This window comes from Mauremys reevesii, linkage group 4, assembly GCF_016161935.1.
Source record: "Mauremys reevesii isolate NIE-2019 linkage group 4, ASM1616193v1, whole genome shotgun sequence".
Lineage (NCBI taxonomy): Eukaryota > Metazoa > Chordata > Testudines > Geoemydidae > Mauremys > Mauremys reevesii.
Genome location: NC_052626.1, coordinates 150,331,525 through 150,341,926, shown reverse-complemented (window position 1 = coordinate 150,341,926; position 10,402 = coordinate 150,331,525). Strand labels below are relative to the sequence as shown.

The 10,402-nt window shown below is 59.2% G+C and overlaps 1 protein-coding gene across 1 annotated transcript; it reads left to right on the top strand.

The window, feature by feature from the left end:
- The first annotated feature begins 5,776 nt into the window (after positions 1 to 5,776).
- LOC120404135 lies at positions 5,777 to 10,079 on the top strand. The gene is made up of 3 exons (XM_039536134.1): positions 5,777 to 5,907; positions 7,356 to 8,612; positions 10,053 to 10,079. The coding sequence occupies exons 2-3, from the start codon at positions 7,356 to 7,358 to the stop codon at positions 10,077 to 10,079; spliced, it is 1,284 nt and encodes a 427-aa protein (XP_039392068.1). The 5' UTR covers positions 5,777 to 5,907.
- Positions 10,080 to 10,402: the final 323 nt, after the last annotated feature.

Below are 10,402 nucleotides of genomic sequence, written 5' to 3'. Positions count from 1 at the left end.
GCTTTCAAAAATTTATCCAAACTTGTCTTGTGAGCTGAATTGTTGGGATCCCACTTAGGGTCATCACTTGGCCAAGGTGCATTCAAATGGGCTGCAGATTTTTCTTTCACCTTTTTGTCTTTCATCCTCTGTCAGGAGAGTGTCTAATAACTGATTTGCATCTGCCCAAGTGGGCACATGAGTGGAAAAGATTGTGTGGAACATTCTTTCCACTGCCTCAGGATTGTCTCGTAGGCGAGGCACAGTGTGCTGCCAATTAAGGAAATCTGAAGCAGAGCCGCCCAGAGGGGCAAGAGAGGGCACTGCCCCCCAGGCCCCCCAAGGGGGCCCCCCCAGGATTTTTTGGGGCTGGGGGGAGAGGTCCTCTCTCGCGGGGGGGGGGAAAACTCTTGCGGGGGGGGCCGGGCGCTTCTTCCGCCCAGTCATTTGCGGGGGGCCCCCCGCTTCTGAAGGGACCGGACCCCCCGACCCACCCCCGACGGACGGGAGCGGACCCGCCGCCGGGGGGGTTCAGCTCGGCAGGCCGGGCGGCAGGGGGTGGGACCCGCCCGCAAGGGGCCCCGCCCGTGCCGCCGCCCGGCCAAGCCGCCCAACGCCCGGCTGCGCTTGCGCTTGCGCGTTGGCGGCTGGGGGCGTTGGCGGCGCGGGGGGGCCCGGTCGGCGCCCGGCGGGGCCCCGGGGGCCTGGGGCCTGGGGCCCGCCCCCCCCCACCCCACCGCCCCCCCCCCCCGGAATCCTCTGGGCAGCCCTGATCTGAAGTTGCAAACGGGGTCTGGGTAAAAACCATCTCATGTCCTCCAGCAACCAGTGGAACTGGATAAGTTCTCAACGGGGCTTGTAATATCAGGGGTGTCTCAGAAACATCCTCCCTCACGGGGTTAAGTGACCTGGAGGGGGTCCGCAAGGGCGAGGACGAGGGCTGCTGTAATATTGGGAGTGTTTGAGAAGCAGCCTCTGGCCAAGTTTGCGAAAGGCTGGCTGGAGGCTGCAGAGCGGGGGTGAGGCTGCCTGACCCCTCTGAGGATGAGGCAACATCACCCTGAGCCCCCCTGGATTCTCCTCTGTCCCTGAACTGTCCCTAGCCTGCTGTTGTTGAATCCTTGCACTCCGCCGGACAGGGGGACGAACAGGAACAAAGTCGTCCTCCTCCCGGTGTGACTCTGGGGCTTTTTACAAGAGCTCTCCATACAAACAGCTTCAGAAGCTACCCGTCCCTCCGTGGGTTTCTAATTATACCACACAAACAAATAGTCCATTTGTCCCGGCCTCAGATCGACCAAAATATCCCTTAAGGAGTTCATCCTCTCTGTGGAAAAGGTTCCACACTCCGGCCAGTCTCTAGTCGGGGACAAATGGTAGGTAAATGACGGCCACTGGATATGACACAAATTTCTCATCTTCACCTTGGACAATCCGGCCGTCCCGGATGTATCCTTCCAATCTCTCAGAATGAGAGATAACGGGGCGTCCCCCGGGCATTTACTGCCACCTTGTCCCATTTCCTGTACCGAGCGCTCACTTACCTAGTTCCCGGGACTCCTGCTCAATAGGCAGGTGGACATTGCTGGATTTAAATGGGCCCAGGCTGGTTCATGAGACAACGCCTTATCGCCAGCGTGAGATCCGACTCCTAGGCAATCGAAGGATGCGCGCTGCGCTGCGTTTGGAGACGGACTCCGCCGCGGGAGAGTCAGACGAGTCCCACACAGAGTCGCCAAATTTGTCAGGGATCTCTCTTATCCCAGACGGCTCAGGTTTCGTTGTCCGACCGCAAAGAGACAGGCAACGACCAGCAAGAATCCCACTATCAAGTTCTTTATTGTAGCAACAGAGAACTGCCCATCTCACTCCATACAGAACCAGCCCCCTTCACAAATTCAAACTGCTTTTTATTAGCTATTCCGTCGCGTCATCACGTACGTCGCGTCATCACTGTACCTTCCCAGCGTTTGTTCCCAGCATACAAAACACAGAACAACTGTTACTTCTTGATAACGTCATGCTTAGTACAAAAAAGAATAAATGTTACTTTAAAGTGTCTGTAAGCATTTTTCCCAGACTCTGCAAGCACTGTCTTATCTAGCAAGGTCATACAGTCAGCAACCAGGCAAGCGCCTGACTGTTTCAGCTACTATATTTTTTCTTCAGTTGGCCTTGCTGTGTTATTGCTCAGCAAACCAGGCCAGCAAGGCAAACTCATTAGTGGCACGGGTGGGACTGGAGAAGTTTATTTGTGGGGAGTGGGGGCTGGTGGTTAGAGCAGGGGGGGCTGGGAGCCAGGACTCCTGGGTTCTCCCCGGCTCTGGGAGGGGAGTGGGCTCTGGTGGGTTAGAGCAGAGGGGGCTGGGAGCCAGGACTCCTGGGTTCTCCCCAGCTCTGGGAAAGGAGTGGGGGCTGGTGGTTAGAGCAGGGTGAGCTGGGAGCCCGGACTCCTGGGTTCTCTGGGGGTGGAGCGGGGTCTAGTGAACCTTCCTATCAGCCTGTATCAAAGCTGCCAAATTTTCCCCACGGAGCCACCCAGGCAGGTCTTTCCCAGCAGCGGTTTCTAGGAGCTTGCAGAGAAGGAAGCAGCAGGGGTTGTCGTCCTGCTTGGCTGAAGCCTCCCAGGGAACCGGGACCCAGCCGCCCCCATTCCCGGAGCCCATCAGGACGCTCTGGGCCCGATGTCTCGTAGCCGCAGGGAGCCGGGACCGGCCTGTGCCTGGGTCCAGCTGGCAGCCGTTGCTCCAGGCCGGGCGGAGGCTGACGGGCGCGGGGGGAAGGGGGAAGGGAACGGCAGCCCCTGAGGGCAATGGGGTGTGGGAGAAAGGTCACCGGGCGGCCTTGGCGGGAAAGAGAGGTGGCAAACAATGATTGACAGGTAACTGAGCCAATGGAAGCTACAACGGGCCCTTCGCAAACAAAAGGTGCAGAAGCGGGAGGATGTCACGTGCCCAGCGCCCCGCAGCAGCCCCAGAGCCCGAGAGGGAGGGGCGGGGCCAGAGGCAGATATGAAGGGGGCGGGGCCAAAGCCGGAGAAGAAGAGGCGGAGCCAGAGTTAGCGAGCAAGGGGTGGGGCCAGAGCTGGAGAAGAAGGGGCGGGGCCAGAGCTGCAGAGGAAGGGGCGGGGCCAGAGAGGAAGGGGCGGGGCCAGAGTCTCTTCCCCCTGGGCTGGGAGGTCGCCTGGCTGAGGGTTGGGGGCTGCCCCTCCCGGGTAAGCCCCGCCCTTCCCCCCCGGTGAGGTCGGACCCGGGAGCCGGTCCCCGGGCAGCCGCTGCACTGCGGGGTCGGCTCTGTCGCGCCCCCTAGCCCGGGCCTGGCTTCCAGGGCCCCTCGAACCCACAGCTAATGTGGAGCGAAGAGCTCGGGGCCCAGGCCTGGGGGGGCAGGGAGGAGACACGTGGGGAGCTCACGTGCCCTCCCTTTAGCAGGTACCCACAGTGCAGGGCAGGGCCCGAGTGCCTGGCCGTGGGGGTCGGCGGGTGTGGGGGGCGCCCAGGCCCCGCGTGTGAAGGGGGGTCGGAGGGAAGGGTATAAAGCGGGTGCCTGGCCGTGGGGGTCGGAGGGTGTGGGGCGCCCAGGCCGCGTGTGAAGGGGGTCGGAGGAAGGGTATAAAGCGGGTGCCTGGCCGTGGGGGTCGGCGGGTGTGGGGGGCGCCCAGGCCCCGCGTGTGAAGGGGGGTCGGAGGGAAGGGTATATAGCGGGTGCCTGGCCGTGGGGGTCGGTGGGTGTGGGGCGGTGCCCAGGCCCCGCGTGTGAAGGGGGGTCGGAGGGAAGGGTATAAAGCGGGTGCCTGGCTGTGGGGGTCGGTGGGTGTGGGGGGCGCCCAGGCCCCGCGTGTGAAGGGGGGTCGGAGGGAAGGGTATAAAGCGGGTGCCTGGCCGTGGGGGGTCGGCGGGTGTGGGTGGCGCCCAGGCCCGCGTGTGAAGGGGGTCGGAGGAAGGGTATATAGCGGGTGCCTGGCCGTGGGGTCGGCGGGGGTGGGGTGGCGCCCAGGCCCCGCGTGTGAAGGGGGGTCGGAGGGAAGGGTATATAGCGGGTGCCTGGCCGTGGGGGTCGGCGGGTGTGGGGCGGCGCCCAGGCCCCGCGTGTGAAGGGGGGTCGGAGGGAAGGGTATAAAGCGGGTGCCTGGCCGTGGGGGTCGGCGGGGGTGGGGGGCGCCCAGGCCCCGCGTGTGAAGGGGGGTCGGAGGGAAGGGTATAAAGCGGGTGCCTGGCCGTGGGGGTCGGCGGGTGTGGGGCGGCGCCCAGGCCCCGCGTGTGAAGGGGGGTCGGAGGGAAGCTATTCTGACAGCGGAAGGCCAGACCGGACCATCAGATCACCTAGTCTGGCCTCCTTGTAGCACAACCCATTACATTTCACTCAGTTAGACCTGTAGTGAGCCTGATAATCTGGGTTTGGCTGAAGCGTCTTCTAGAAAGACCTCCCATCTGTATCTGAAGGCCCTGCACGTTAAGAAAGATGTGGAGAGATTGGAGAAAGTCCAGAGAAGAGCAACCAGACTGTCTGGAAAACATGAGCTCTAGAGGAAGATTGAAAGAACTGGGTGTGTTCCGTGCAGAGAGGAGAAGATGCCAAAGATGCCAAGGGCTGCGCTAGAGGATGGTGGTGGGTTGTGCTGCATGTCCACGGTGGGAGGAGAAGGGGAAATTAGCTCAGTTTGCAGCGGGGGAGCTGTGGGTAGGAAATTGCGCCCTCTTCAGGTCAGTCTCTAGAGGTTTCCCTCTGGCTCTTAGTGAGTTTTCGCTCTCAGAGATTCTTAGCTCCTAGTGGAGGAACTTCACTGCGGAAGGAGGTTGGGCAGCAACTCTGTCCTGCAACAATTGATTTGAGCTCCAGTGAGCACTTAATAAAACAAAAGTCTCCTAACGGAGCCCTCCTGAACTCTGTCCTTGAACGGGGGGGAGGGCAGCTTTAAGCAGGCCTGGCGCTCTGAGATAGCGCCCACAGAGCCTGGCACCTGTCCCCACCCCCTCTTCCTTTCACAGGGTCTGCAGCCAAGCCCCTGGCTTAGCAAGTTCATTTCAGTGGGGGGGAGCCCCTCACTCAGGACATGCTAAGCACAGTTCTCCTCCCCTTTACTCCTGCAATAACGATACAAGTTCACTCCCCCCGGCGTTCACTACTAAAGTGATTTGCAACCCAACCCCACAGCACACTTGGGCAGCACAGTTTGGTCTGCGGCGTACATAGGCCGTGTTCATGGAAACAGTCTGGTCCTGAAGTGTTTCCCCTCCTCAGCTAGCTATCAGGGAGAGCTGTTCAGATCCTGCGTACACAGGTGCCCTTTCCCAGTGCTGAGACGCAGCCACCTCTGGGGTGGGGCAGAGGGATGAATTGAATTGAGTGTACAGCCTCAATTTGCTCTGTCAATAAAAATATAGGCATAAGTTTTTCCTATTTGTTCATAATTCAATTTAAGATTTTCTATCCCCAGCTCTGGGAGGGGAGTGGGGTCTAATGGGTTACAGTAGGGAGTGGGGGCTGGGAGCCAGGACTCCTGGGTTCTATCCCTGGTTGTGGAAGGGGAGTGGGGTCTAGTGGATTGGAGCAGGGTTGGCTGAAATTCTGGACTACTGGCTTTTACTTCCACTGTAGGAGTTTGGGCAGGATTCCTGGGCTCTATCCCAGCAGTGATCCCTCCCAGAATAGGTGGAGCAGATAATCCCTCTGCCAGCTGATCTGGGAAAGGGCGGGGAGCCAGGTGTGTGGGAAGATGTTGATGGTTTGGTGATAGCTCTGGCATTTCTCTCGGTCTGCGGCTTCCCCTTCTCTGCCTGCTTTACTCGATGTACGCTGGTCCCGCGGGTCGAATCGCAGCTCCCCTCACCCTGGGGTTTGGATCCCATAGCCCGGCGAGATACAGGATCCCAGGACGAAGGAGAGAAAAGAGTGACAGAGTGAGAGAGGAGAGAATCTCAGCCAAAGGTATCAGGGAAATGGGGTGTGCGTGAGGGGGGCTGGGAATGGTACTGGAAGCTGGGCTGAGACAGAGAGCACGAGGGAATGAGAAAAAAAGACTGGGGGTTCTTTGAGGGCAGGGACTGCCTCTCACTGGGCATCTGTTCAGTGCCTAGGGGGATGGGGACCCTGATCCTGGCCTGAGGGGGTGGAGGGGCGTCTGTGCAGGGCCCAGGGAGACGGGGACCCTGATCTTGGCCTGAGGCGGGTGGAGGGGCATCTGTGCAGGGCCCAGGGAGACGGGGACCCTGATCTTGGCCTGAGGGGGTGAAGGGGCGTCTGTGCAGGGCCTGGGGCGATGGGGACCCTGATCTTGGCCTGAGGGGGGTGGCGGGGCGTCTGCGCAGGGCCCAGGGAGACGGGGACCCTGATCTTGGCCTGAGGGGTGGAGGGGCGTCTGTGCAGGGCCCGGGGAGACGGGGACCCTGATCTTGGCCTGAGGGGGGTGGAGGGGCGTCTGTGCAGGGCCCGGGGAGACGGGGCCCTGATCTTGGCCTGAGGGGGGTGGAGGGACGTCTGTGCAGGGCCCAGGGAGATGGGGACCCTGACCTTGGCCTGAGGGGGTGGAGGGGCGTCTGTGCAGGGCCCGGGCAGACGGGGCCCTGATCTTGGCCTGAGGGGGTGGAGGGGCGTCTGTGCAGGGCCCGGGGAGACGGGGACCCTGATCTTGGCCTGAGGGGGTGGAGGGGCGTCTGTGCAGTGCTCAGCACAGTGCCGGGCCAGACCTCGGTTTAGGGAGGGAAAATCGGTGCAGCACCTGCAGCCATCAGGGCCCCAATCTCAGTCCAGGTCTGTAGGTGCGGCCATAATAAATTATTACAATAATGGGAAGAATGAATGAAAAAAGGATGAAAGGAAGAAGAAGGCGAAACGAAGGGAAGACGGGAAGAAGAAGGAGGCAAATTGAAGGGAAGAAGGGAGGGAGGAGAGAAGGGAAGTTTAAATGGGAATTGATTCAGGGCAGGTCTCTGGCCTGTGCCATAGAGGAGTCAGACTAGATGACCCCAATGGTCCCTTCTGGCCTTAGAATCTAGGAATCTAAGGGTTTGTCTTGAAAGGCGGGAGTGTCACAGCTGTAGCTCCTCCGTGTTGACACGACTGATGCCTACGGGAGGGGTTCTCCTGTGGACCTAGTGAATCCACTTCCCCGAGAGGCGGCAGCTAGGCAGAGAGAAGATTTCTGCCATTGACGTAGGGCTGTTTACACCGGGGGTTAGGTCGGGTTAACTGCGTCACTCGGGTGTGCGGCTATGCCGGTGTCAGGTCTCAGTGTAGTGCAGCCCTGGGACAGGAAGAAAGAAAGAACCCAAAGAAATAAAAGCCGCTGCTACCTCTGCCGCAGGGGGCGTGTGGGTTGTGTTACCGTCCCCTCCTTGTCCCCCATGTCACTCCATGCCATGCCTGTCTCCTGCCAGATGATCATTATCTCCACCCTGGTGAGCCTCCTTCAACCGGTGCTGTCGGCGTTGTCGGGGGCTGTGCAGTGGCAGGGCCTGCAGCACTGGTACTTCCTGCTGGGCCTGCGTCTGCTGGCCATGTACTTTGCCAGTTCGCCGTGGGAGAGTGCACAGCAGGATATGGCGTGTGCCTGGAGCCCTGGCCAGGAGGCGGAGACCCGGACCTTCTGCACCTCGGTCTGCTACAACCGCCACTTCCTGGCACCCGTCCTGCCCACCTGGGGCTTCTCCTTCCTCATCGCCCTGATCCCCATCACCATCATCAGAGTGCTGTACCCCAAAGAGGATCTTCACGGCAAGGGGGGGCAGGAGGTCGCGGCGTCGGCCACATGCAACAAGGCCAGCGAGCACAGGTTGGCGGTAGAATCCTACGTGGCTGCCAGACCCAAGATGGGAGGGGAATCCAACATGGCCACTAAATCCAACATGGCTGCCACGGTCAGGCTGCTGGGAGAATCCAAGATGGTTGCCAGACCCAAGGTGGTTGGGGAATCCAACATGGCCACTAAATCCAACATGGCTGCCACGGTCAGGCTGCTGGGAGAATCCAAGATGGTTGCCAGACCCAAGGTGGTTGGGGAATCCAACATGGCCACTAAATCCAACATGGCTGCCATGGTCCAGCCAGCGGGAGATTCCAACATGGCCGCCACCCCAAAGCTGGTTGGTGCGACCAATGTGGCTGCCAGAGACAACACGGTTGGCATCAGCAGTGTGACCAGTTCACCGGCAGGACCTGACATGGCCGCCCAGCCGCCCTGGTGTGCCGGCGTCATCACCATGTGCATCGCTGTGCTGCTGGCCACTGAGGTGGGATTCCTCTGGGCCTTGCTGGCCCGGCAGCTGCCCATGGTATCAGGGCCCAACTTCCCCTGCTTCCCCGGCACCCCGGCCTGCCCCCCTGCCCTCGAGTGCACCGTGCGGGGCCAGGCCGACAAGCACATGGCTCTGGTCATGTTGGCCCTCACGGCCTGTGTCAGCATCCTGGTCTGCCTGGGCTATGGGGGCGCGTGGCTAGGCCGGGCCACCTGTTGCCGTGGGAGACAGGCGGGGGAGCGGGCCCCGGAGGGGGGACGCATGAGGGAAGGGAGCATGTGCTGTGATGGATGGGAAGAGAGGGAGATGGGGGAAGGCAGGGTGCTGAGGGGGGACTGGGAGAGTGGGGAGTGGGATGCCAGGACGGGGGTGAACGGGGAACGGAAGGGCCAGGGAGAGGTGGACAAGGGACCAGAGGATGAAAGGGGGGACCAGGAATGGAGCCGACTGGGAGGAGAGGGGAGGGGGCTGGGTAGGGGGGCAGGAGGGGAGCAGAGGTGGAGGTAGGGAGTAGGGATGGACGGGGGAATGGGTGTGGGGGCTGGGGGGCTACAGCGATTGGTCTGAGGTGGAAGGAAAGGGGGTGGGTGGATGAGAGTGGAGGCAGGGGGAAATATTTTGGGACGGGCAGAGAAAAATATTCAACAAGCCCTTTTTGGGGGAGAAAATGTTGTGACTAGCTACAGAGATCTGCGTCTTTTCATCCGGGAAGGACTCAAAGGTTTGTGATACAATTTTCGAAGGGGCTGAAATTATTCCAGGGAAGACGCCCCGTTAGCCAGCGTTACTGGGGCCAGGATTTCCACGGCTGTTTTGGTGGCGTGAGTGTGACTGGAGAAGTCTGTTTGTGGGGGGCAAGGTTGGCCCAGCCCCCCAGGGGACAGCCTGTCACATAGGGTCCTAACGCTACAGAAATGTGGCTCTCTGTGAAGAGACTCTGTCATTATGACACCCAGCTCTGGTCAATAGCTAATGGAGTCCCCCTCATGCACCCCACCGAGTGCAGATCATGAAAAGTCGGGGGAATGATCCTTTGGGCTCCTGTCTCAGAGCCCCTGATAATCCCCTTAGTCCATTCTGAGTATCCACGTAGGTACCTACCTACATCTTCATCTGGGTGAACTCTGCAGGATGGGAGTGTGATCTTGTGGGTGCAGCAGGTCGGCTGGGAGCCAGGACTCCTGGGTTCTCTGGGGGTGGAATGGAGTCTAATGAACCTTCCTATCAGCCTGTATCGGAGCTGCCAAATTTGCTCCAAGGAGCCACCCAGGGAGGAAATTTCTTCACCAGTCCTGCGTTTTTATGACCTTCCATGGAATGAAGCAGCAGTGCTTGTCCTCCTGCTGTAGGCCTGAGACCTGATTAACGCCCCCTCTCTCCGCGTATTATAGTAGCCTTGGGTGAAACCACTAAAATAAAAAAAAAAAGAAAATAATGTTCTGCTGCTGTTAAAGCACCCCCACCTCAGGAATGTCCCTAACGAGAGCTATAACCACCAAAGTGGTAAAGTAGAGACGCCCAGGTGCTGGGAAATTAGGGAGGATACAGAAAGAGACTCAACAAATGGTAAGATGAGCTCTGAGCAGCGTTTTATGCTGACCCTCTGCACAAACAGGGAAGGTCACAACCAAGTTACCATTTGGGCATGAAAGAGAAAATGTAAAGAACTTGGGCAGGAAGGAGGACACACAGGTGCCAGTGCGTAATTGGTTAAAATTTCTGTTATTTATGGGTGTGAGATATTGTGATAGGTTCAGTAAATGTGAAGGAGGAAGGTAGTTTTACCTAAATAATGGAAATGAAAAGCAATGCTCTTTGGGAACCATTTCTGGATTGCAGTTCAACATCTGGCTGCTGGAACTCTGACCCCTCTGCACGTCCGTGACATGCAGAGGCATCGCTGGGAACCCCCAGATGAATGAATCCTGCGTAGCCATTAGCTGAAATGTATCTGGATACTGGGAGTGGTGAGCATAAGAGATTTGCTTGGTATACGTGTTCTGTGTGTGTTGCTAATAAATAGATGTTTAGAGCACAACAGTGTAAAGGGAAAAGTTTTTTTTCTGGGAAAAGGTTCTGCAGACCCGTAGAGCCCTGAGCCCCGAGGGAAAGGGCTGGCACTTAAATTGACCAGGTTTCTTCCTGAGCCCCATGGGTAAAAATAGGTGGCTTATACCTTGAGCCCTCAG

What these genes read in the sequence shown, in the direction of transcription:
- LOC120404135 (XM_039536134.1), top strand. Translation starts at nt 7,356, where the DNA reads ATGATCATTATCTCCACCCTGGTGAGCCTCCTTCAACCGGTGCTGTCG. An exon ending in AACGGAAGGGCCAGGGAGAG is followed by an intron (nt 8,613 to 10,052) that starts GTGGACAAGGGA and finishes TCTGGATTGCAG; the next exon opens with TTCAACATCTGGCTGCTGGA.